Source organism: Plasmodium gonderi (genome assembly GCF_002157705.1).
Source record: "Plasmodium gonderi DNA, contig: Chr09, whole genome shotgun sequence".
In the NCBI taxonomy this organism is placed as follows: domain Eukaryota; phylum Apicomplexa; class Aconoidasida; order Haemosporida; family Plasmodiidae; genus Plasmodium; species Plasmodium gonderi.
In genome coordinates this window covers 333,071-359,661 of record NW_021628934.1, presented here as the reverse complement: position 1 = coordinate 359,661, position 26,591 = coordinate 333,071, and the positions used below count along the sequence as shown (strand labels likewise).

Sequence of the window (26,591 nt, the reverse complement as noted above, 5' to 3'; positions counted from 1 at the left end):
AGGGGTATTCAGCGAAGGTGTGTGTTCCACACTTACACGTACTTTACATACATGTGTGTTAGTAGCCCATGTATCCACGTGTTAATAGCGTATGTATATGTTTGTTCCCCATTTTTTTTTTCATATTTTCACGTTTGTGCTGTCCAAGGAGCTTTATAGCACAATTATCTTGACAAAATTTGGGAGAACGGAAAAGAAAAAAAAAAAAAAAAGAAAAGAAATTGTATACATAGAGTGCATACAAATATATACAATATATATATGCAGTACATACAATGTATGCAATATATGCAAATACATACACAAATATCAGCAATACATAAAACATTTTCGACATATATATTGTACGATATATATGCATGGGGACTAGTACACATAAGTACGTGCTCGTATATATTTTTTGAGGCACTGCACAGCAACAATTCAAAAGTTGTGAAAGTGAGCTTGCAATAAGGGCCAAGCTTTTCTTTTTTTTTTTCCTTATTTTTTTCCTTTTTTGCTTTCATTTTTCGCTCCTTTTTTCCTTCCATTTTTCGCTCCTTTTTTCCTTCCATTTTTCGCTCCTTTTTTCCTTCCATTTTTCGCTCCTTTTTTCCTTCCATTTTTCGCTCCTTTTTTCCTTCCATTTTTCGCTCCTTTTTTCCTTCCATTTTTCGTTCCTTTTTTCCCGCTTTTTAGCACATGGTGAGGAAGGAATAATTATTTTTTGATAAGTTTACGGGGGCTTAAAAATAATTAATATTTTAAATTATTTTTTACACTATTACATGCATGTTGATATATTATATGATGAAGAGATATGAAAGAAGAAAAAACAAAAAAAAAAAAAAAACAATTACAAGTTAAACGGAAAAAGAGTAAGTAAAATAATTGGAAAAGTGGAGGGGAAAAAAAAAAAAAAAAAAAAAAAAAAAAAAAAAAAGACTCATATATATATATATATATATATAACATAATAAAAATCAGGCATAAGTTTTACGTACACATATCAAACAATGCTTATGCTATAAAATAGTTATCCATACAGGACAAATAGTGAAATTTATTTAATAAGGAACATTTTATAAATTATTGAAATTAAAAAAAAAAAAGGGGAAAAAGAAAAAAAAAAAAAAAAAATTGGGGAAAAATTCAATAATAACAAAAAGGAGGAACTTGATAGAGGAAGACATGGTGTCCATTGCGTGACATATGTGTCAGCCAGTGTGCGAAAAAGGGGACTGTACAAAAGCAGGGAAGTAAAGCAGTGGAGAAGCAGTGAAGAAGCAGTGGAGAAATAGCAAAGAAGTAGTGGAGAAGTAGTAAAGAAGTAGTAAAGAAGTAGTAAAGAAGTAGTGGAGAAGTAGTAAAGAAGTAGTGGAGAAGTAGTAAAGAAGTAGTAAAGAAGTAGTGGAGAAGTAGTAAAGAAGTAGTGGAAAATAAAAAGGACGCGCGTGAGAAGCGAACTAATCTGTAAGCAACGCTTGATACACGAAGAGCATACGTCTGTACTCACATTTCTACATAAGCATCTAGACATCTACACTGTATTAAACAAGTTTCTACACAAACGTCCAGACTTCTATACTATCACACACACACGTTTCTACGCACGTGTATATGTTTTCTCTATTTCTACTCTAAGCTTATTTTGCTTTTGTTGACTGTCAAGCTTGCTCATCTTGCACGACTTGCCCCGCATCTTTTTTTTTTTTTTTTTTTTTTTTTGCCGATCGCACACGCACCATGAGCTGGTTAAATGAACATATGACAAAAAAAAAAAAGAAAAAGATTTGCATAGGACAAGATAAAAGAATAAAGGTGATAAATGTGAAGAAGAGAAAAAAAATGAGCAACCTACATTCAGTGATTCTAATAGTTTTATCATTTTTTTTATCATTTGGAAGAGGTATGGATTACTACAAAAGATTGGGTATAAAGAGAAATGCAACTAAAGAAGATATTTCAAAAGCATATAGGAAGTTAGCTAAAGAATATCATCCTGATGTGGCTCCTCATAAGGAAAAGGAATTTATAGAAATAGCTAATGCATATGAAACCTTGTCAGATCCAGAAAAAAGAAAATTATATGATATGTATGGTGAGAATTATGCAGATGGTGGTGCTGGAGGAGGAGCCGAGGGAGGAGGATCAGGAGGATTTGGAAATGGATTTCATTTTGATCAAGATGTTGTTAATGAAATATTTAGACAATTTACTGGTGGAGCAGGAGGAGGAAGCAGCGGTCGTGGAGGAAATTTTCATTTTAAATTTACATCATCTGGTGGTAGTAGTGGTGGAGGAGGAGGGTTTCCAAATTTTGGACATCACTTTGAAGAAGAATATGAAGATATATATAAAAACGAAGTATTAAAAATAAATTCTCAAAATTATGATAAAGTAATTAATGATATTACATATTCTTTAATTATAAATTTTTATTCACCATCATGTTCACATTGCAAATCTTTTAAAAAAAAGTATTTGAAAATTTCTAAAAAATATGATGGATACTTAACATTTTCAGTAGTTAATTGTCAAGAAGAGAAAAGTTTATGTCGTAAGTATAACGTGAAATCATTGCCACATATTATATTGTTAAAAAAAAATAAAACGTATGAAACATTTTATGGTAGTAGAAATGAAGATAATATAATTACATTTATAGAAGAAAATATAGCATATGTATATACAGAAATTACAAGTCAGAAGAAATTAGATAAATTTTTAACAAAAAATGCAGAAACACCGAAAGTTTTATTTTTTATTTCGTATAATGATGATATAGTAATGCTGAAAGCTTTATCCATAGAATTTGAAAAAAGAATAGACATGGGTGTTATATACAGTTCTAATTATAACATTATGCAGATTTTTAATAAAAGAAATATTAACACCCCATCTCTTTTACTTGTTGAAGATATTGATAAACTGTCTGGTGATTTAACCTTTTTGAAAATTTTTGATTTTAATATTTTATCACTTAAATTAAGTCACATTGTGGCTCAAAATAGATTAAAAAATAATTTATATGGACATATTACCTCTTACCAAGAATTAACAAAAAAGAAATATGAATCAGGTCAATGTCATGAAAAGGATTCTCAAATATGTTTTTTAATTTTCAAATTATTAAAACAGAGTTATAAAAAATTTGATGAAGACATAAAAAATATTGCAAATAAATTTGCCAATGATCCGCTAAAAATATTTTATATAAATATTTATGAACAACCATATATTTTGGATTCTTTTGGTCTCACCAATGATTGTAAGCATGCTAATTGCCTCTATTTGGTAGCATTCAGACCTAAGAGACAGAAGTTTCGTCTATTTGATGGAGAAGTCAGTGTACAAAGCTTGAATAAGTTTGTTGAGGATGTGGTTAGTGGAGGGATATCCATCAATCAGGTTGTGAAACGAGGGATTCGCTTCATCCAAACGTCGAAATATTCGGATGAATTGTAACTTCTTTCCAGAGATGAAAAATGTTTATATTCTTGGAATTGTTTTCAGTGGGTTTTGTGTAAGCTGATATTGTCCAACGGTGACCATGCAGATTTAACTTTCCACGGATGGGGGGAGAAGCTACCATAGGGTTTGTGCAGGAAAGAAATGGGAGTTGTGGAAAGAAATGTTGGAGTTTTTTTTTTTTTCTCATTTTTTTCATTTTTCTCATTTTTCCTTTCCTGCGATCTTTTGACAGCAATAAGGAGAAAAAGTACACATTTCCTAGCTCGTATTTATTCCTACGTTTTTTATTAAATTGTTAGCAGTTGTGTGCATATTAGATGGATCATGTGATATATGGTCTGTTTTTCATAGCAAATGCCATAGAGTAGTATATATAGTGGTTTTCCCATTTTTTTTTTTTTTCCTTTTTAAAATAGACGTTGTGTATGTACATGTTGTAGGGTGTAGGAAGCCGTGATAAGTTTTTTTTTTTTTTTTTTTTTACCATTTTTACGTTTTTTTTTTTTTTTTTTTTTTTTTTTTTTTTTTTTTTTTTTTATGTTTCCATTTTGCAACAGTGTGATGGGGAGGAACAATCTGATGGAATATATCTCGGTGGAGAATTGCATCTGATGAAAACATACAAGGATTGCTCATTACATTTATGTGTAGCTATTCATGTTACCTGTCGCTTTTATTGCGACTCATATGACTATACTATTTCACTACTCTTATTTTTTTTTATTTTTCCATCAGCTCATCTTTGTTAACTTATCAACTTTTTTAATTTGTTTAATTTTTTTTTTTTTTTTTTTTTTTTTTTTTTTTTTTTTTTTTTTTTTTTTTTTTTTTTTTTTTTTTTTTTTTTTTTTTTTTTTTTTTTTTTTTTTTTTGTAAAATTTTACACCAAATGTATTGGCATGTTCTGCATTGAGCGGAGAAGAATAACGGGGAAGTATATACATACACACACACACACACACATATTTATCGTAATAGAAAAAGAAAAAAAAAATAAGATATCATAAACATTGTGACTGAAATAAAACTAAAATAAAATAGTCATAAGGAATATGCATACTTGTGTGGATATATACAGGGGTTAATTTACCTCTATATTGTAGTGAAGGCTGGTGTATATCGAGAAGAGGAACATATTGATTTATGGGGTTTTTAATTTTATATTATTTTTTCTTTTTTCAATGATAAAAACAGGGAGTTGCACATTTGGAGGTTGGGGTTTTTAAACGGATATTGAACAATATGTTTAAAACATTGTCATCAAAAAAAAAAAGAAAAAAAAAGAATCCAATTTTACTCCAAACACATATTATTGCTAAAGTATCCCATTTGAAAAAGTGTGTTTAGAATTTTTTTTTTTTTTTCTTATTTTCCTATGGGTTTGTATTGGGTGTTCCCCTTTCGCCCTTTGGTTTTAACATGCACAAGAGAGAAAAACAGAATATGGGGATGGAGGAGATTTGGAACGTAGAACGTAATTTTTATCTACCTTTTTTTTACACTATAAAAATTTCTATAATGATATGTTCCTGATTGCTCTGTGTGTATTTAGTAAAATAGGTATATGGGCATGAAACCCCAAATGTTCTAAGCCTGCACCCTAAATGTGATTTTAATACACGCAAAGTTTTGATATAAAAGTCTCATTTTTCATACGTTTCCAGCTTAGTACAAAATGGAATTCAGATCACCTTAGGCAGTAAAGTGCAAAGTGGGAGAGAGATCATATATGTAATCCATACATTTGTACATGCAAACATACATGCATATACATATGAATGTATTAATCATTAAGAGATAAAAAAACATGGGCAAGGGGACTCATATCTTTTTTGCAGTAAAAAAAAAAAAAAAAAAAAAAAAAAATTAGTGCACGAGGCTACATTTTGCAAGCCACGGGTATAATGCCATGCGAACATATGCATATTATTCATGCATAAGAATATACTCACCCCATATGCAATATTCCTGCATATACATTTGTATGTGTAGCACCCGATTGTGTGATGGATATATTGTGATTATGCATCATATATATTTAATGTGACAATACTTACACGACAAAGGTAGAGAGGCAGCACGGGACTAAGGTGAAAATGTGAGGAGAAGTGTGTATAATATTATTACCTTACACAATTGAGCCTAATAGGTAATAAGAAAAATAAAAATAAAATATACATGAATATGGACATTGTGCATGGGTGTAAGGTTAAAAGGGCACACTGAAGTGTTGACAGGAAAAGTAAGAAATATAAGCTTATGAGGTACTCGAATGTTCTTCATGCCTATTTTTTTTTTTTTCTTTTTTTTTTCTTTTTTTTAACAGGTTACTCTTCAAGCACAGTGCATGAATTTTTTTTTTTTTTTTATTGCAAAATAAAATTGTCACATATCGAACAAGGCAGGGATAAAAAAAAAAAAAAAAAAAAAAAAAATACAAAAGGAGTGTGTTTTTTCGACCCTTTGAAAAAGTATAAAAAATAAAAAGTATTTTTCAGGAACCCCCCACCCCTAGTCCTTTTTTTTTTTTTTTTTTTTTTTTTTTTTTTTTTACATTTTACTAGAGGAATTACACTTATTTACAAAATTATTCAAAAAAGAAGATTTTCATTGGGTAAATCACAACAAAGTAAAAAATTAGTTTTGCGAAAACAGGAATAAAAAAAAAAAGGAAAAAAGGGAAAGAAAAAGAAGCAGTAAATGAAGCAAAAAAGAAGCAAAAAAGAAGCAAAAAAGAAGCAGTAAATGAAGCAGTAAATGAAGCAGTAAAAGAAGCAGAAAAAGAAGCAGAAAAAAAAGCAGAAAAAAAAGCAGAAAAAGAAGCAGAAAAAGAAGCAGAAAAAAAAGCAGAAAAAAAAGCAGAAAAAAAAGCAGAAAAAAAAGCAGAAAAAAAAGCAGAAAAAAAAGCAGAAATACAAGAACCTTGAATGCCTCAGATGATTTGAATAATCCATATCACATTTATGTAAACGGTAAGCGTGCATGTCAAATACACATATAATACGTGTAATTGAACAACGTGCCACTAGAGGAGAAGCAATACATACACATACACACATTACATGCATATGCTTGTCACGCGCATAAATAATATACATTATTCACGATTTCCACTTTTTTATGACACCCTTAAAACATACATTGGAATATATACTTTCCTATGCTCTTGTGAAACGAATCTTTAGAATCTTCCCGTCACCACCCCCTCCAACAATTTAGAGGAATAAAAAAAGAAACAAACGAAAAGAAAAAAGAGAAAATCGCACGCGGTGCACAAGCAAAGCAGAACATTGACAGGAGCACAAACAGGTAAATAGAAAAGTGCCAAAATAGAAAAGTGCCAAAATAGAAAAGTGCCAAAATAGAAAAGTGTCAAAATAGAAAAGTGCCAAAATAGAAAAGTACCCAAATAGAAAAGTGCCAAAATAGGCATATAGGCAAATACGTAAAAAGGTGTGAAAAAAATTACTTCGTAAGGAATAAAATTATCGGGAAAATGAAAACGTGTGTTTATAATTTGCTTGTGGCGTGTCTGGTATTTTATCTAAAGGAAAATGTGTTGGGAGGTGGTGCAGATATCCCACTGAAATATGCTGACATGAGAGGACTTGATGATTTAACTAATTTAAATGATGAACAAGTAAAGGACATACTTGGACTTGATATAAAAGGAGCTAAAGAAAGAATAGCTAAATTATTTAAAATAATTGATAAGAACAGTGATAATTTAATAACAGAAGATGAATTGAGTACGTGGTCAAATTATGTAAAAAATGAAGTATTTTTAAAACAAGTGCAGGTAGAAATGAAGCAGATAGATGCAGATAAAGATGGGTTCATATCATTACCAGAATTAAATGAAGCATTTTCACAAAACTTAGATGCAAAAGAAGTAGAGAAACATTCGGAAGGATTATTAAAAAGGTTTCAAATAGTTGATAAAGATAAAGATAGTAAATTAAATATTAACGAAGTTGGATTATTAATTGATCCTATGAAAGATGAAGAATTAAAGGAATTGGAAATTAATGAAATATTAGAACATCATGATGTTAATAAAGATGGAAGAATATCTGTTGATGAATTTAAACAAACAAGAACAGATGATCCACATGCAAAAAAAGATGATGATGTAGCGTTGGATGATTTCAATTTTTTCGACACAAATAAAGATGGATTTATAGACAAAGAAGAAATTGTTAAAGTTTACTTTGATCCATCAAATGAGGCAGGTTCTATTAATTTAACCGAAATTAAAGATAATATATTTGAAGGAAAACCAATTACAGCTGATCTGTGGAATGAAAAGGCTTTAAAGTTAGCTATAACCTCATTGACAGATTATGGAGATATTTTAAGATATCCAGAAGATTTTAAGTTAGACATTGGGAAAAATGTGGTTCTACCATCAAGTAAAAATAGAGTAGGTGTAGATGATGATTTAGACCAAGATGATGGATCATCTGATGACAAGGATGATTCTTCCAATGAAACTTCTACAAGCAAGGCTCCGATACCCGACGAGTTATAATATATGCTTTTTCAACATCCTCCACTTGGAAGAGACAACTAATAAATGAATTCCTTGTTGTCTATATATCATTGTACGTGTATGTATATGTATTACTGTGCATTAATGCATATATGTACATGTAGATAACACATACACATTACACGGTTTAAAAAAAAAAAAAAAAAAAAAAAAAAAAAAAAAACACAAAAGACAAAAGACAAAAGACAAAACTGCACGAAACCACTATGAAATCAAAAGAACCAATATAGGGGAATGAAGCACTTAAGGATGATTAATCAAAGATAGATAAATATTTTGTTGCTTTCATTTAATGGCTCTTTCTTTTTGTTACTGACATTTATACCCCACGTGTGTGGGGGTGTTTTTTTTTTTTTTTTTTTTTTTTTTTTTCTCCAATGTTGTATATCATTTACGTAACATGTAACGTATATCCTTTTTATGTTTATCTCGTCATGAAACACTTGTCTATGCTATCAATATCTTTTCTTCCTTTTTTTTTTTTTTTTTTTTTTCCCTTAATACATAAGAACGGCTAAATATTCCTTTTTCATATATGCTACTACATAATGTTTTATATGCATAATCTGCTCATCAATATTTAAAAAAAAAAAAGAAAAAAAAAAAAAAAAAAAAACGGAATTTTTTTTTATTGTTAATGTATTTTTTATTTTATAGTAATTTCCATGTGCGTAATACATATCCACATGCGTTTTACTCAAACATAGCAAAACACACTACCGTTTGGTGGAAATGCTAATTGCAACTTAGGAATTAAAATGGCTTTATGTATATCTCTTATTGTGTGTGCCAAGAGTACCAAATTGACACGTCTTTTGGAGGGGTGGATCTATAGGTAAACATTTACTATGGGTAAAATAAACACAGTCAATGATGAACAGTAGAACTGAACACGAATACGCTTGAACACATAGGGTTCTTTTTTTGGGTTACATTCACGGTTTTTGCGAACATGTATGTGTTTATGTTCTCCTCTCTCCTCTTCTAGTCATAACCTGTATTTTTTTTAAAATGAAAATCAATTCAATTGCAATACAGCATGGTGGTGGTGTTGTATCTGTGTGTGCAAAAAAAAAAAAAAAAAAAAAAAAAAAAAAAAACCCTAAAACTGGTATGGACAATGACCTATGCATGCTCAGAAACAAGGACAGAATAATACTTTGCGACAGATGAAGAAATAATATATGCCGATTCAGCCCATATTTTTTTATCGTTTTTGAGATTTATATAGTCATATATATAAGAGTATTACCGAACTTGATAAATTTTATTAAGTTGCTTGAACGTGTGCATGCAGATCGATATAAAAAATTTTTTACATAATGGAATCATATATTCAACCATATTTTTTCATTACAGAAATGCAAAGCGGCTAATGGGAGTGGTGAGTGCATTTTAGGTGTTCTTTTCTTTGGTTTAAAGGAATTCTTTAAAAGAGGAAAAAAAAAAAAAAAAGACGTAGAAGCGTGACTCATAGCTCATCTGTGAAGTGTTGGTGCAAAAAGAAGGGATTCTACTTAGCTCACTACGCAGTTCTTATCTTTGAGAAGAATCACGACAACACATCCATGTTTGATAAAAATTTCTGCCTGCATATGATGCGACATACATCATGCACACTGCTTGTGAACAAAAGTTAATATATGATCATAGGAATTGCGCAATGTTGTTCAATACACACTGTTGTTCATTACAGAATGTATTTCATGGCCCATTTGAGTTGGGTTCATAATTATATGAACACCTGCAGCTTTTAAAGCCTGAATTTTTTCATCTGCAGTGCCCTTTCCACCACTAATTAATGCACCTGCATGACCCATTCTTTTTCCAGGGGGTGCACATTTTCCAGCTATAAATGCGAAAATTTTTTTTTTTTTTTTTTTTTTCCCATCATCAACATTATTTTGTATTAGCCATTCGGCTACTTGCTCTTCCGCATTTCCCCCAATTTCTCCAATTAATAAAATACATTTAGTTTCATCATCTTCTAGAAATAATTTAAGACAATCAATAAAACTGGTTCCATGGAATGGGTCTCCACCAATACCTATACATGTTGATTGACCTAGTCCAATTTTGGTTGTTTGATTTACACCTTCGTATGTTAATGTTCCACTCCTACTTACAATTCCAACGCATCCTTTTTTATGAATATGTGAGGGCATAATCCCTATTTTACATTCATCTGGCTTTATTACACCTGGACAATTGGGGCCTATTAATTTGCTCTTTTTAGACATGTTCAAGCAATGTTTCACTTCAATCATGTCATGTTGACATATTCCTTCAGTTATGCAAACAATTAAAGGAATTTCAGCTTCAATTGATTCAATTATAGCATTTTTTGCATGTTCTGGAGGTACATATATAACGGATGCGTAACAATTCGTTTTCTCCTTGGCTTCCATACATGATCCAAAAACAGGAAGTTTATATTTTTTATCCAGACTTTCCCATGTTGTTCCTTTTTTTCTTGGGTTTACACCTCCAACCATTTTTGTTCCATATTTCATTGCTTCCGTTGTGTGAAAAGTTCCCTGAACATGTACAGAAAAAAAAAAAAAAAAAAAAGGAACGCGTGCACAAATTCTATGAACAGCCAAAATGGTCATGCGAAAAAAAAAAAAAAACACACACACACACAAACTGACGAACGCTAACTAGTGAACGCTAACTAGTGAACACTAACTAGTGAACACTAACTGATGAACACTAACTGATGAACACACAAACCTGTTTTCCCGTAATCCCTTGACATATCACAGTTGTATTCTTATCGACAAATACCTTACTTGTGGTGGAGAATTTTCTTCCCTAATAATTAATTTTTTAATAAAACGTAAGATGTTTTTCATGCTGGAATAGTTATGCATGTATATTCTCTACATGATCTTAAATGAGAACATGTCATTTCGTGAAATTGCAAAGGTGATCGGTCTATCCCTTTTTTTTTTTTTTTTTTTTTTCTGTGCTTTTTTTTTTAAGGGCACTTAGGGTTTGCATCCCCATGTCTAATTATTCAATGTAACTGAGTTGTCTCATTTGAGATTTTCATCATGTTTTTGGTTACTCTCGCTTGTGTTCATGTAGATTAGGGCTGTGTGTTAATGTAAAAAAAAAAAAAAAAATACATGTTCATGTGCATACACATAAGAGCGTAAGAGTATTTTTGCGTTTTTATAATACCTTCAGGAAGAAGTATAATTGTTTCATGGTTGAGCATTTCATTTATTTTGACTTGGGTTAACAAAAAGTGACATACTCGCTTGGCAAATCTTAACAAAGGAAAAGTTGTTAAACAGTAACGTGAATTATGATAAAGTGTTGGAGATTCTCTTAAACTAATACTTAATGCTTTTCTTTTTTTTTTTTTTTTTTTTTTTTCCGAGTCGTGTTTCCTTCAGAGAGGCTTAGCAAGTGGTCATGTAAGAACTTTCAATTTGTGGTACTAATTTTGGCAAGCAATGAAATTTATTTGTGTGCATAACATATACTGGTGGGGGTGATGGAATGAGGGAAATGTGGAAAATGTGGGAAATGGGGAGATGGCCCTAAAACAAACGAAAAAAAAAAAAAAAATAATAAAATAAAAAAAATAAAAAAATAAATAGCCAAACACATAAATGTATAGCATAAGTATCCGAATGAATTACCACATAAGTAACTGAATAAATAACCGCATTGCATAACTGAGTAAATAGTCGAAGAAATAAAGAAATTACACCAAATTCGCGATACCATAAAATTGTGCACAGGCACGAAACGCTTTTTTCACCGCACCAAAAGGGGGCTATAAAAAAAATATGAGCTGAGCACATTTTTCTTAAATAGCCCCAACCACCACCACAACACCCTTAATGTACATATATTACCTTTTACCAGTTCAGCTGGCCTTTATTTTATCAATTAATTTCAGGAAATGAAAACATTATTTAATCGTTTTAAAATGATGATCTATAGGGATACATGGGGTACATTTAATAGAGGAACACATTTTTCTAGAATAAGGAAAAAAGAACTTTTTTTTTTTTTTTCTCATTATGCAGTAGTGTTAACGAAAAGATAAAAAAAAAAAAAAAAAAAAAAAAAAAAAGGCTTTTTATTTAGGGGAAAATGATTTTTTTTTTTTTTTTTTATTAATTTTCCACATTTTTTATTTTATTTTTTTGTTGTTACAAGGCTCAAAATGAACAGAAAATAGTTGTAGAAATGTATTAATGTTGTTTTTACGATATTGTGAAATTGCGTCTATACTACGTTAGAAGTTTTTTTTTTTTTTTTTTTTTGATAATTGATTTTATTGTTCCCATTATGTATGTTATGTGTGCGCAAAAAAAAAAAAAATAGCAACTCGAGAAAAAGAACGTACGCGTAGAATTCACGAAAAGAACCTACTTCGAAGAGGAGTATAAATAAAAATCCCCATAATTCGGATTAACATTTTTTTTTGTTTTTTGTTATGTTTGAAAAGTGGTAAATCTGGAATTATTACACACTAAAGTGTACTTATGAACAGAAAAGAAAATAGCACGAAACACCAATTGTCACTGTTTTCAATTAATGTAACTTTAATTATTTATTTTTTCTTCATTTTTTTGCTAAAAGGGAAATTTGTGGAGTGTTGTACATATACATATAAATATATATATATATATATAGGAAAAAAAAAATTTTCTTTTTTTTTTGCTAGTTAAGAATATGGAGTAGATAATGGAGCACTGAACCAGATACTTATTCCCCTCTCTCTCAAAGATACATACATACACACCTAATTGTTGTCTCTTGTCGATGGAGATGAACAGGATCTTATGCATTCAAATGACAAAGACATGATTGTGCACACAAAACATTCACCATTAAAAAGTAGTTTGTGGCAATATTTAAAAGAAAAAAAAAAAAAAAAAAAAAAAAAAAAAAAAACGTATCTTAACAATTCAACAAGTGTCGTTAAATGGGACATGAAGCCGTGGTTATTTAATATAGGCGCCCAAACGCATGTAAATGTGCATATATATATATATAGGAAGTTGTATATGTTCATACATTTGTGTATGTGCTATATCTACATATTAGGGGTGTGGGGTATTCACAAGGAAAATCATAACATATGTGTGCTCTATTTGCGTTGTTACGTTGGGGGAAGGGGGAGGGGAAGAAAATGAGGATGTTACAATGCGAACTATGAATAAATGGGGCATAAAAAAAAGGCGGTTGTGCTGTATAAAACGTGTGAAAAAAAAAGGGGCGCGAAAAAAATATAAAAAATTGCGTAAAAAAAATATGTAAAAAATTGAGTAAAAAAAATATGTAAAAAATTGAGTAAAAAAAATATGTAAAAAATTGCGTAAAAAAAATATGTAAAAAATTGCGTAAAAAAAATATGTAAAAAATTGCGTAAAAAAAATATGTAAAAAATTGCGTAAAAAAAATATGTAAAAAATTGCGTAAAAAAAATATGCAAAAAAATTGGGTAAAAAAAAATGTAAAAAAATTGAGTAAAAAAAAATGTAAAAAAATTGAGCGAAGAAAAAGAAAAAACATAGAAAACATGTAAAAATGGGGAAAAAATGCTGAAACAGTTGAGCTGGATTTTCTTCATATTACTATAATTGTACAAAAATCGGGACGTGCAGTTAGCGAGAGGCATATAATTCTATGGATCGAAAATGTGCCACACCCTTCACGAATTTTCGCGCACTTCACTGAAGTAGGGATGTTCCATAGCTTCTTTTGGTGCAATTCTCTTTGCGTGGTCATAGATCAACATTTTGTCAATGAGATCAATTACTTCATCTTTGGCAATATCTATATTGGACTGCGTAAGAAAATGAGACCAGGGTTTTCTTTCATATTCTCCTAAAATGTTAAGGTAATGTGGTTTCAATTTTATGTTATATTTTTTTAAATAAGCATGAAGATCATCAGTTCCTAAAACTTTCGCAATTTTAACGAGTTGATCATAATTATCATGTCCACAAAAAAAAGGTTCTTTTTTAAATATCATGCCCGCAAGCATACATCCTAAACTCCATATATCTAAAGAATAATCATATAATTGTAAATCGATAAGAAGTTCTGGGCCTTTGTAATATCTACTAGCAACTCTAACATTATATTCTTGGCCTGGATGGTAAAATTCTGCTAATCCCCAATCGATTAATCTTATTTGTTTATTTTCATGATCAATCATAATATTGTGTGGCTTGACATCCCTGTGCATTATACCTTGACTATGACAATAATCCAATGCTTTCAATATTTGATATATATAATATCGTATATCTTTATCCGTAAATTTGGGGTATAATGTTTTAAAATCGATATTATTTATATATTCAAATATAAGAGATGGAGTTTTTGTCACTGGATCTTTCACAATATCCAACAGCTTGATAATATTTGGTCCTCCATGTAAATTCTGTAATATTTTTATTTCTCTTTTTATTTTTTTTTTTTTAACAGGTTTTAATACTTTAATTGCACAGGGCCTGTTATATTCTGTGTCATATCCATTAAAAACTTCACTATATTTTCCTCTCCCAATCTTTTTCATAATTTCATATCGGTTTGGTTTGTTCCATTGTAGTTCTAAATTGTCATAGTCATAATATTCTTTTGGCTTATGGATATTAACATCAGCATAAAATTTTGGTATATATATTCTTTTACTAATTGAGCTCGAAGACATCCTTTCTCTCTCAAGGAGGCGGTTATCTGTGTGTGTGTGTTGGTGGGGTGGGTAAGTTGGGCTTTTTCTCAAGAGTACGTACGCTGGTGCTGGTGTGCAATTGAACTGAAGATATTGATATGCCGTGGTGAGTTCCAGTATATATGTGTGTTTAGCTAGATAACTCTGCGTGTGCAATTTTGGATATCTGGAGATGTGACGTTAGGTTTACTTTCTCCTTAAGAAATGGTGCACATGCACGGGAATGTATGTTGTGAAGAGTGATGATATATATGTGTAGGGACACCGTTGTGTTTTATTTCCACACCTTTTTTTTTTTTTTTTATTGTTGTATTTGGACATCCGTTAAAAGTTAATATTCTATTCTGCTCACTTCGATTCTGTTCTATACACTTCTATTATGTTCTCATCACTCCTCTTTTGTTATATGATACTATCCACTTTGCAGAAGAATCTCTTTCTTCAATCGTGTGTAGAATATAGTGTATAAGATTTACATGTACGAATACCCGTGTCAGGTTTGCACATAATTGCGAACGAACACATCCGTGCCACGTTGTTTTTCTTGATACTACATATGGGGTAGTGGTGATGATTTACCTTAAACTGTGACTTGGGACACTAAACAGAGTTTTTCACAATGTTTCACTGTTTCTCTTCAGCTCCTGTTTCTCTCCAGCTCCTGTTTCTCTTCAGCTCCTGTTTCTCTCCAGCTCCTGTTTCTCTCCAGCTCCTGTTTCTCTTCGGCTTCTTCTTCTGTTTCTCCTTGGCTTCTTTTTTTTTTTTGGCTTAGTCTCTAAGTCATAAATCTTAGTAGATTAACAATAGTGCTTGGTTTTTTCAAAAGGTTCACAAGTAGTGCTAATTTAATTTTTCTTTTAAATATATATATGTATATAAAAAAAAAAAAAAAAAAAAAAAAAAAAGCTACTCTCGTTCATGTGGTATTTTGTATTATATTCAAATATGAAATTCTAAAATGTGTTTAAGAAAAAAAACATATCTCAAGATGAACGAAACAAAAAATGAAATATAATAAGATAAAATAGAATAAAATACGATAAAACAAGAGAAAACACGAGAAAACACGAGAAAACATGAAAAAACACGAGAAAACAAGAGAAAACACGATAAAGTAAGATAAAATAAGATGAAAAAAAATAAAAAAAAAAATAAAGATGAAAAATAATATTATATAGCTCATGGGAGGAAGGATGGAGAGAGGTTATTGTATCTTATCATGGATATCTCGTTGTACGCATACATTGTTATGCACAAAAAATCTCCTGTTATGTGGTAAGCACAATGCTAATATTCATGGTAGAAATATATACATATATATGCATGTGTACAGTTATGTGTATAGCTATGAGTATATGTATATATATATGCATATGTGCATGTGTTCATATGTATATACCCGTATGTATAACATGTAGGCATCAGTAGGTACACAATTTTTACGCATGCATTTTCCCCGATGTTGCTATAGAGATTGTACATATATATGTTTGCTTTGTTATGAGCATAAGCTTATCCCTTATATAATGTTACATACATGTAAAAGTTACATGGATTAGTACTACGCCTCAATCAGTTCAATAATTTAGAAAAAATTCTGGAGCTCTGCTCATGCGCAGTTGTGGGAGAAAGCATGTATAAATATGTTATACCTATGTAAAAGAAAAATATACATGAATTACAGTATTCACGTGCATATGGATATGTGTACCTGCCTAATATATCTATATTTATATATCACACAATACCTTATCCTGTGGCTCTTTTTTTTTTTTAACTAAAAAAAATTTTACATTATCTCTTTGTGATCTCTTAATTTGGCCTTCTTTGTACCCCTCCACCACACTAGTTACTTTTTTTTTAAAAAAAAAAAAAAAAAAAAAAAAAAAAAGATTTCTCTTCACAAGTGAAACAATGTAAAAAGAAGAAGATAAAAAATGTGGAATTGTAAAAATATTATTATCTATGCACTACTCATTGTAAGAGAATTCATAATATGATGAATATTCTCTCTCCCAATGGTGAAGAATATTTGTGACATATTCAATATGTGTTGTACGAGGAAGGTAGAAAAAGGAGAAAGAAAAAAAAAAAAAAAAAAAAAAAAAAGAGTACATAGCATAGTGTAAGTAGTCCTTTGAATATATACGTATATGTGTAGATATATGTGCAGATATATGTATACAACTTATGCAAAAGCTGTCGAAAATTATACTTGCTGTGTGGGAGGCCATAAATGGTATTTTTACAAATCTCAAACGTGAAAATCCCCTATGTATGCAAAAGGAAAACACAAACGTGTAGTTGCAGTCATTTTTTTTTTTTTTTTTTTTTTTCCATTGAGGGATTGTAACAAGATTGAGGAGAGACAAAATGAAATGGACACCCTTCTTCTGAGAATGTCTCACCCCAAGTCAGTTACACAAAGTTCATTCCTTTTTTATGCGTAATAATTTAAAAAAAAATTTTGAAAAAACGTGTTTAAGTGTTGCTATTTTAGCATGTCCCTCCCAAAGTGTAGAATATCCAACTGATTACAAACGGATTAACCATATTGGAGGAAAAAATGGGCAATACAAGCAGTTCGAAAAATTATAATTTATATACATAAATGCATACAAATGAAAGGAAGAGAATTTTCCAAATGTGATATCCTCATTTTGTTACAAGTCCCCTTATAACATGTAAAAAATATAAAAAAAAAAAAAAGAAGAATTTCTTATAATAATCCGGGCACACCCAAATCATGTGTCTGTCATCCCGTCAGAATTATTTTCTTTTATCACTGTATGTTCATAATTATTTAGTGCCCTATCAACAATGTTTGCAAAGGCTACATCCTTTGCACTAACACAATTCTTACTGTGTGTGTACATTTTTATTTTAACTTTAGTATAGTCATTTATGTATTTGCAATGATGGTTCATCTTCTCATTTTCCGTGAACATTTCCTTCATGAATGAACAAGCCTGCATCGGTGAAGCCACAACTTATAATGTGCATATACACCCATTTGTCAATCCTCAAGTTCTCGTGTCTACTTGGTGTATACACAAATTATCTAGTTCATGCATTTGGCCCTACATATACACACGCACCAACTGCTACCACTAAAACATGTCACCCCTAACACTCAGTCTACTGATTATACAAAATGAGCTGCAAATGTTGACTTGGGAAATTATCCCAAGAATCCTGTGCGCTTATTAGCAGTACCCGAATGGGGGAATTTTCTCTATGGTGTGTACTAAGAGTATATCATATATATATATATATATACATATACATATACATATACATATACATGCATGTTGGAACCCACAAGGGATACACAACATTGTTACTAATTTACAACTTCGTTAAGAATATTCACACATTTCAATACACATTCGCACAAGTATATAAATAGTGGAAAAATGCTATATTCATTAAATGCTCGGGTGTGAATATTTTTATTATAATTTACCTGTGAGAAGGAGGGAAATAAAACTTTCCTTTGTATATAATCATAGTAACCCTTCTTCGTTTTGTAACTCCATAAAGGCAATAGGGCGTTAATTTGTTTTTTGTTAAAATTTGTCATTCTGATTTCTATCAGTTGAGAATTTTACAAAAAAAATTTTTTAATGATTTCGATTAGCGTAACGAATTGTATGCTTCTTTTTGCAACGCTTTGTGTACGCAAAAAAAAAAAAAAAAAAAAAGTGAAAAAAAAAAATGGGCTCTTCAAAGGGTGAAAGGAATGCACTCCTGCTGAGTAAATTGAGTTAGTTCACGGCAATCTACATATAAGTGTGCTGACACATATGCTTCTAAGCAAGATTCTGAGAAAGATTCTGAGCAAGCTTCTAAGCAAGATTCTAAGCGAGATTCTAATCGTGCTTATGTATGGATTCACCTTATGGTCGCGTGATTGGGGAAATTTCTCATCCTTAAGAAGCGCGCGTTATTTATATCTACCCACAAGTAGATGAAAAAAAAAAAAAAAAAAAATCATAGCAATACAGTGTCATTCAGCACAAATATCTATTGACTCTCCTTGGTAATATAAAGTAATCAATTGTGTATTCGCCCATTTGGAGGAATTATGTTATGTGTGCGTGCATGTACATTTCCATCTATATTTGCATGTACATTTCCATCTATATTTGCATGTACATTTCCACCATATTTGCATGTACATTTCCACCATATTTGCATGTACATTTCCACCATATTTGCATGTACATTTCCACCATATTTTCATGTACGCTGTATGATTTTTTTTTTTTTTTTTTTTTTTACGTGACAAAACAGTGTGCAGAGCTGCAAAAGCTACTCATTTGGTTAAATTGACATCGTGGCTATCAATGAAAATTGTAACAGGCCCATCATTGGTGACCTGAATATCCATATGACATCCAAATTTTCCTGTTTTAATTTTCTCTTCATTATATTCTTTCATAAACTCTTGAACCATTTGGTTATACATAAGTAAGGCCTCTTTCGGTTCTTTTGCAAGATGAAAATCTGGTTTATTTCCTTTTTTGGTGTTTGCAAAGAGAGTAAATTGAGACACAACTAGAACTTCATAATTTAAATCTTTTACATTTTTATCCCAAGTTTTATCCTTATTTGACCATAGACGTAAATTCAAACATTTTCGAATTATATATAAAGCATCATTCCATGTATCATTCTTGTGTATCCCAACGAAGCAGATAATGCCATTCTTTATTTCACTGAAAACTTCTAATTCCTTTTCTTTCATATTGTTGTTTCCTTCTTTCTCCACACGGAGGACTACATTTTTTACGCGTTGAATGATAACTCTCATTATATTTCATTCGATGCTGATGTTTCTTAAGTTATAATTGGTAGTTATATTTGTTAGGGCAAAGGTGTCGTGAAAAAAAAAATATGTTAAATGTGACGTGAAGTGGTGTAATGGATGAAGGGAGAAGATCTTTCTACTGAGGATTTTATATTCACATCATTCTCAATCGGAATGTGTTCTTCATGTGTGCAGTGATGTCGAAATGAGGGTTATGCCTTAGCAAGCTTAGCGTGTTTTTTATTATTTTATTTTTATTTTTTTTTTTTTTGTTTTGCTTGTTGAATAAGAGTGCTTATGTACATATGCCTGAATGTATGTGAATTTATATATATGAAGGAAAATATTGCAGAAAAGGGGAAAAGGAGAAAAAAAGAAAAAAGAAAAAAAAAAAACATGCCGGAACTACTTCGCCCTACATGAACACGTCCCTGTTCACATGCAAAATATGATACCCTATATTTCTATTAACAAATTGTTAAAGTTAATTTATGTGAAAGGTATATGGATTGGCTAGAATAGAAGTTTAGAAAAAAAAAAAAAAATACAAAAAAAGGATTTTTCCATAAACAGGTTAAGGTTAAATGTTTTAATTTTTTATATATAGACGATATGGTGAAATTTTTTTTTTTTTTTTTTTTTTTTTTCAGCACTGAAAAACATATGTGTTGTGCATGTTTGACCTAGAGTTTACCGATTATGCAACATTGAACTCATTTTTACAAAGTCTTTATATTTTTTATTATCTTTGAGTATATTAAATAGTGTTCCTCCATTTATACGTTTTTCCATTTTTTAATAAACTCGAAAAATGTTAATTGGAAATGCTGAAAAAAAACATGATTAAGATATTTGTAAAACAGTGACCATTATGAAGAAAGGTGCATGCAAAACAGTACGTAGTTTTGGGGACCCGAGCGAGCTCTTTACGTAAAAAAAAAAAAAAAGGTGTAAATCTATTCAAAATTAAAAGTACAAATAAAAAGTTATGTTTAAAAGTAACGGGGAAAAATGAAGTAAAATGAGTGTATCCATTGTATATCCAGTTGGTAAAAACTTAAAATGTTACGAAAAAAAAGAGAAACGGGGGTAAGGTCCAATTTGACAACAGGTCGCACAGCGTTGTAAAGGAAAGGAAAAAAAAAAACATATATCACGTAAACATAGGTGATGTAAACATAAGGCATGTAAACATAAGCCATGTAAACATAAGCCATGTAAACATAAGCCATGTAAACATAAGGAACGTAAACATAGGTGGTGTAAACGTACGTCGAGCAAACTTATGCCTGATAATGTGTGTCCCCCACACCACCTTGATACATGACTTCTTAGTGCTTCGTGTCACATTTCACTTTAGTTCCTTATAAATATAATTATATAAATCAATTTGTCTCTTTTTTGTCGTGTCTTTTTTTCTTGTTGGCTGTCTTTTCTCGGACCCCTGTAGTAGCCTGTAAAAAAAGGGGAAGAAAAGTGTGGAAAAAAAAAAAAAAGGAATAAAATATTTCACATGTGCGAGTGTATGTACGCGTGGTATGTACGTGTGGTATGTAAAAGTTTAAATTATATTAAATTCGTGTGTAAATATAATGGGAAAAAAAAAAAAAAAAGTGGTCTTATGGGTTTCCACTTTGTGAAAGCCTACATGGTCCTTCCTGAGCGTTATATTTGTTCTAAAAAAAAAAAAAAAAAAAAAAAAAAAAAAAAACATGTATGCTTCTATGCGTCTATGCTTCTATTCTTGCATGCATGCGTAAATTTGTGTGTATATGCGCATGTGGATGGCCACTTGAGAGCTCGGTGAGGTGGGGGAAGGAGTGCAAAATGGACCTACTTTTTTAGCCTGATTTTTTTCTGACTTATGTTGTAAATCTGAATGTCCCTCAAGAACTGTGGAAACGGAGATGTTGTTACCTGAATATTTGCCTTTTTGTGGACCTTCGTATACTGGTAAGGATTTATAGTGTTTTCTGAATTGTTCAAATATTTGAAGTGATAATAATCATCGTGTGGATTATCATTTTTGGTAAATTCCTTTTGTATTTCATTTTGAAATTTTTTTTTATTTTTTTCAAATTTTTTTAATTTTTCATGATACTCTTTTTCGTCAAGTTCGATTATCTTTCGATAAATTTCATTTCCTCCAGGTTCTATTTTTTTAGATTTTCCTTTTGAGTTGTCAATCTTTTCCATTTCATCACTTCTTTCTCTTATGTTACTTTTTTTTGTATTATAGATCTCATTATTATTCTCTCCTTCTCTAGAATGGTTTCTCTCTGGGGTTGTGGTGTTCTTACCCCTTCGATCGTCCACAGGTGTTTTTCGTGGTTTGTTATCTGAATGTGTGGGAAACTGGTCGCTTGGATGAGATTCTGCGTTGGTAAAAGTTTTCATATGCATTCTGTTATCTTCTCTCCAGGCGGCATTGAGCTCGTTTTTATCACGTCCCATCTGGTCATCACCATAGTCCTCTTCATTTTCGCCACCTTCCATCTCGTCTTCATCACTTTCCATGTCTTCATCATTCGTATCCATATCTTGGTTATCATAATTCATATTCGTCTGCTTAACATAGTCATTAAGGTATTCCTCGAATTCCACTTTCCCCGCATCCCTATCGACATTTCCACGATTAGAATGGCCAGAATGGTTAGAATGATCGGAATGGTTAGAATGACCAGAATGGTTAGAATGATCAGAATGGTTAGAATGATCAGAATGGTTAGAATGACCAGAATGGTTAGAATGATCAGAATGGTTAGACGCGTTTGAGCGATTTATTCCACCATGGGACGCATGGCTCCCCTTTGTATTATCATTCATAATTTTTTCATCAGGGAAAAAATAATAATTTGGGGTTACATCTTCTTTGTCTGGAATGTTATGAGGCAGAGGATTCTCATTTGAATCTCCATTTTTTGAGTTAAAAATATGAACACTGTCAGATTTTGAGGTTGAAGAATGGTTGATCGGATCTTTTATGTTCAGGCAACTTGTTACTTTTTGTATGGGCGATGATATGCATTCATTGTGATACTGTGGATAATGATAACTAGATTTATTTTCTTTGTACGTAGGAAAATTCATGAGATATTTGTCTTTATGAATGTTCGAGTCGACATTTAAATTGGTATTATTACCCTTTGAACATTCCCTTGGTGTGTAATCAACATGCAATATTTTAAGCAGTTCATCTTTATGTTTGGTTCCATTCGTGAAAATATCATATGTTGTATTTTCAAAATCCCGTAGCTTATTTTCATTTTGCATTTGAAACATTTTTTTGGGATATGAATTCATTCCTGTGTGTGTGTAATCACATATGTTCTCTTTTTCTCTACCCTTGAGAATGGGGAACTGCCCTTGTGTGTTGGCATGCCCATATGAATTGAAATCTGATTGACAGTCTGGTTTGCAATCTGGTTGATAGTCTGGTTTGCAATCTGGTTGACACTCTGAATGGGGCGTGTTGAAATTTCCCTTACGAAAAGAAGTTCTATTTTCATTTAAGAGGAATGATTCACCTCTTTTTGCAAAAATATCAGATGCAGCGGGAACCTGTGGATCATTTCCCTTTATTACTTCCACTTCCTGAGACATGATTTTGTCATAACTTAAGGATTCATTTTCTACATGAGGTGTAGCAAATATAGGGTGCTGATCAAAGTTATTGTTCTTTAAGAATTCTTTAAGGTTGGATGGCATGGGACTATTGTCATTGAGAGCACTTTTTTTGGTGCTTAGCTTGTGAATATGTGTAACTAGGAATTCCATTGGGGGTATGAAAAAGAAAGAAGATTCATTTGTGGTTTTGTAGCTATGTTTTAAATTCTTTCTTTTGCTTTTATCACTCGTTTCCTTATGCTGCTTATGACTGTCACTGCCACTAGCACTGTAATCATGGTCTACACTACTACCATCGTTTGCGTGTGAGAATTCAATTGTGTTAGTGTCAACTCCCTGTTTATGTGATTTAAATATAGACCTTATGTTACGAAAGGCATCTCGACAGATGGTATCACATATGTCTAATATGAGATCTTCAATATCTGAAAAGTTGGAATTTGTTAAGTGATAATTTTTATTACTTTCAATAAATGACTTTACATCATTATATATGTAACTTAAAAATAACATGTACTCCTCATCTTCATTTACATCTTGCTTATTCATACACATTGCTTCTTTATGTTTCTCTCTTTTTCCATCATTTTCTTTACATTTTTCATGTATATTATTGCAGTTTTTTTTTTTAAATATATTCATAAAGAGATCTCTGTTAAAAATATTTTGATAAATAGAATTTTTAACACTTTGATCTGTTCTCTTTCTTTGCATGTCTTGTTTCTTCACGTTCTGGTGAATTCCATAATTAGGATATTGTATTACCATTTCTTCATCCGAATGTATTTTTGATTTTCTTTGAGTAAGAATGCCTGATGCATCATTTTGATGTATAGTCCCTCCTTCATTCCCCTTCTTGTCCATTTTTCATCTTCCCATTTCCATATTTTCTCCCCTTTTTTTTTTTTTTTTTTCTGAGAGGAAATATCACGATATTGTGAAAGGATATACGTTGAACATTTCTCAGAATTGGAGTGTTACTGTTAGGGTAGCATGTATGTTTTCCTTATCTCGTTCTTCGAATTGGTTTTTTTTTTTTTGTTTTTTTTTTGGAAATATATTTTTCGCGTAATTGTTTTTTCGAAGTAGCTTTTGCTAAATTCTTTTCGTAGCATAATTTTTGTGTAATTCTTTTTTCGATGCAGCTTTTGCGAATTTTTTCTGTTCGCAACAATTTTCCGTGCACCCATTCGTGCAGTTCACAATTGGGTGAATTACAATTAAACAATCATCACCCCTCCCCTCTTGATTGGATTTATTTCCCTTGTCCTTTCAATGAATGAACATTTTGAGCACCGAAATGGCGTCTTGATTTATGAGCAAAGGAAAATGCCGTTAATATTGACCACATAATTTTTCCACATTGCAACTTCTTTTCACTATAACATGTTATCCGTGTAAGCTCATGTGAAAGTAGAAGTACCCATCTTCACTTGTCTCTCTTCTATTTTTACACTCCTTCAATGCTTCTTTCATGGCATTATTATTTTTACTCAAAAGTGTATTGTACAAAAAGACAGACAAAGCGCAAAAGAAGCTCATTGAAATCAGACAAAATTAATCAAAAAAAAAAGAAGAAAAAAAAAAAAAAAAAAAAAAAAATACACACATGTGTATATACTTCCTTTTTTATTCGTATACAAGAGATGTGACACATGTGAAGGGGACAAATGAACGTGTGTTCATTCATTTCAACGCAGAGACATTTTGTTTCACTTGCGAATTTTTACGTAGCCCCCTCCCCCTCGTTCCCCATGGCACCACAGACTGCAATGAACGGGGAGCAGCAAATAAATTAATACAACAGAAGAGAATAAAGCGAATAAAGCGAACGAAACGAATGAAAATCTGCTTCCTTAACAAAGTTAATCACGACAACCAAATTCTTATGACTTCAAAATAAAAAAAAAAAAAAAAAAAAAAACATCAGAACTGTTCCAAAACAAATCAGTTAACTTCTTTTTTTTTTTTTTTTTTTTTTTTGGCATTTTTCGTCATTCTATTGATGTCTGTGCAAATGGTAATATCTCATATTGGAAAATCACTATATTCGCATAGTCACATTTAGATCTATGCTTTACTTACTCTACATGTGTGTTTTCTTTTATCTGTTCTATATGCACAGTGTTGCACAATGAATGCTACCAAGGTGTATTTTTCCCCTGACTCGTTTTACCTCGTTTGGTTAGCTATTTATATATGCAAAATTGGAAGAGAAGGAGAGTTGTAATTTCCTCTCTTGGTAAAACACGAACAAACGTCTGGATGTAGATGAATAAATATGCAAATATTTACATTTACATGCAGATATATATATATATACCATGATTTTTTTTCAGAAATTCCTCTTTCAGTTGTGCAATATAGTGAGGACGCCAAACCACTGCAACACACTCTAAGATGTCTTTGCCTTTCCTTTCCTTTCCTTTTTTTTTTTTTTTTTTTTTTTTTTTTTGAATTGATGATGACCCCTATGGCTTTACGTTACCTGAATAATTACATGAATAGATGATGATATGTAAAAATGTATCTACACACATATAATCGCATGGAATCAGTTTTAATTATTTATTTATTTCTTCATTTTTTTTTTTTTTTTCTCACGATTTGTTTATATTATATAAATACGATTGTAGTGTTGTGAAATTCACAGGGTACATGCTTTGTGCCAAGTTGTACACAAAAAAAAAAATAAATAAATAAATAAAATAATAAAAAATAAAATAAAAGCGGACTGAAATGGAAGAAAAAAATGGTAATCTATTCAAATTGTGGCTTATAAAATAATTTGGCAAAATTGCCTCAAAAAAAGACAAATATGATATATACATTGAAGCTAAAAAAAAAAAAAAAGAAAGGCAGAAAAAATATTAGCACACAAATGACTTCACTAATATGTAATACATCCAAATTAGGAACCATTTGAATATTTAACTAACGATAGATAAAATTTTTTTTTTTTTTTTTAACTATTCCATGTTCGAGGAAGAAAATCACACTTAAATACACACACAGCATATTCGGGTAAGAAAAATAACAAATGAGGCAAAAAAAAAAAAAAAAAAAAAAAAAATGATTGGATTGCAAATGGGGACATACACATGATATCATATAAGTACGGGAATTGTTATGAGGTTTGTTTGCCAAGTATAACATTTCTTCTACCGTCATATAGAGGCCATCGCCAAATCAGTGTATGTTGCAGACCATTGTTTCTAATTTGCACAATACCCAAACAATATGTACAAAAATTTAACAATGATTATACATAGACTTCAAATAGGTTTGAATACGGAGTAAATGGTATCAAGCAAACCAACCGTAAACCTGCTTCACCCAGAAGAACCATTAAATAACGTTTACAGTTTTTTACTCAAATGTTAAATCGAGCTAGCCATCGTTATATTCATGTTATTTCTTCCTCTTCTTCATCATCA

General features: G+C 31.0%; 7 protein-coding genes across 7 annotated transcripts; 2 read left to right on the top strand and 5 right to left on the bottom strand.

Moving 5' to 3' along the window:
* Nucleotides 1-1,794: 1,794 nt before the first annotated feature.
* Nucleotides 1,795-3,447, top strand: PGO_090630 (DnaJ domain containing protein; the record flags this gene model as incomplete). Its single annotated transcript, XM_028687653.1, has 1 exon — nucleotides 1,795-3,447. A coding segment is annotated over one exon (1,653 nt), but the record flags the coding sequence as incomplete, so codon positions are not given.
* A 3,502-nt stretch (nucleotides 3,448-6,949) lies between these two features.
* Nucleotides 6,950-7,984, top strand: PGO_090620 (endoplasmic reticulum-resident calcium binding protein; the record flags this gene model as incomplete). Its single annotated transcript, XM_028687652.1, has 1 exon — nucleotides 6,950-7,984. The coding sequence occupies one exon, from the start codon at nucleotides 6,950-6,952 to the stop codon at nucleotides 7,982-7,984; it is 1,035 nt and encodes a 344-aa protein (XP_028543453.1).
* Nucleotides 7,985-9,675: 1,691 nt separating this feature from the next.
* Nucleotides 9,676-11,233, bottom strand: PGO_090610 (succinyl-CoA synthetase alpha subunit; the record flags this gene model as incomplete). Its single annotated transcript, XM_028687651.1, has 3 exons — nucleotides 9,676-10,542; nucleotides 10,739-10,819; nucleotides 11,192-11,233. 3 exons carry the CDS (start codon nucleotides 11,231-11,233, stop codon nucleotides 9,676-9,678), a joined length of 990 nt encoding a protein of 329 aa, XP_028543452.1.
* Nucleotides 11,234-13,685: 2,452 nt separating this feature from the next.
* Nucleotides 13,686-14,693, bottom strand: PGO_090600 (casein kinase 2, alpha subunit; the record flags this gene model as incomplete). Its single annotated transcript, XM_028687650.1, has 1 exon — nucleotides 13,686-14,693. The coding sequence occupies one exon, from the start codon at nucleotides 14,691-14,693 to the stop codon at nucleotides 13,686-13,688; it is 1,008 nt and encodes a 335-aa protein (XP_028543451.1).
* Nucleotides 14,694-17,458: 2,765 nt separating this feature from the next.
* PGO_090590 (pterin-4a-carbinolamine dehydratase) lies at nucleotides 17,459-18,297 on the bottom strand (the record flags this gene model as incomplete). Its single annotated transcript, XM_028687649.1, has 2 exons — nucleotides 17,459-17,683; nucleotides 18,181-18,297. 2 exons carry the CDS (start codon nucleotides 18,295-18,297, stop codon nucleotides 17,459-17,461), a joined length of 342 nt encoding a protein of 113 aa, XP_028543450.1.
* A 735-nt stretch (nucleotides 18,298-19,032) lies between these two features.
* PGO_090580 (D-tyrosyl-tRNA(Tyr) deacylase) lies at nucleotides 19,033-19,530 on the bottom strand (the record flags this gene model as incomplete). Its single annotated transcript, XM_028687648.1, has 1 exon — nucleotides 19,033-19,530. One exon carries the CDS (start codon nucleotides 19,528-19,530, stop codon nucleotides 19,033-19,035), a length of 498 nt encoding a protein of 165 aa, XP_028543449.1.
* Nucleotides 19,531-20,912: 1,382 nt separating this feature from the next.
* Nucleotides 20,913-24,018, bottom strand: PGO_090570 (hypothetical protein, conserved; the record flags this gene model as incomplete). Its single annotated transcript, XM_028687647.1, has 3 exons — nucleotides 20,913-20,981; nucleotides 21,176-21,203; nucleotides 21,365-24,018. The coding sequence occupies 3 exons, from the start codon at nucleotides 24,016-24,018 to the stop codon at nucleotides 20,913-20,915; spliced, it is 2,751 nt and encodes a 916-aa protein (XP_028543448.1).
* Between the last annotated feature and the right edge of the window lie 2,573 nt (nucleotides 24,019-26,591).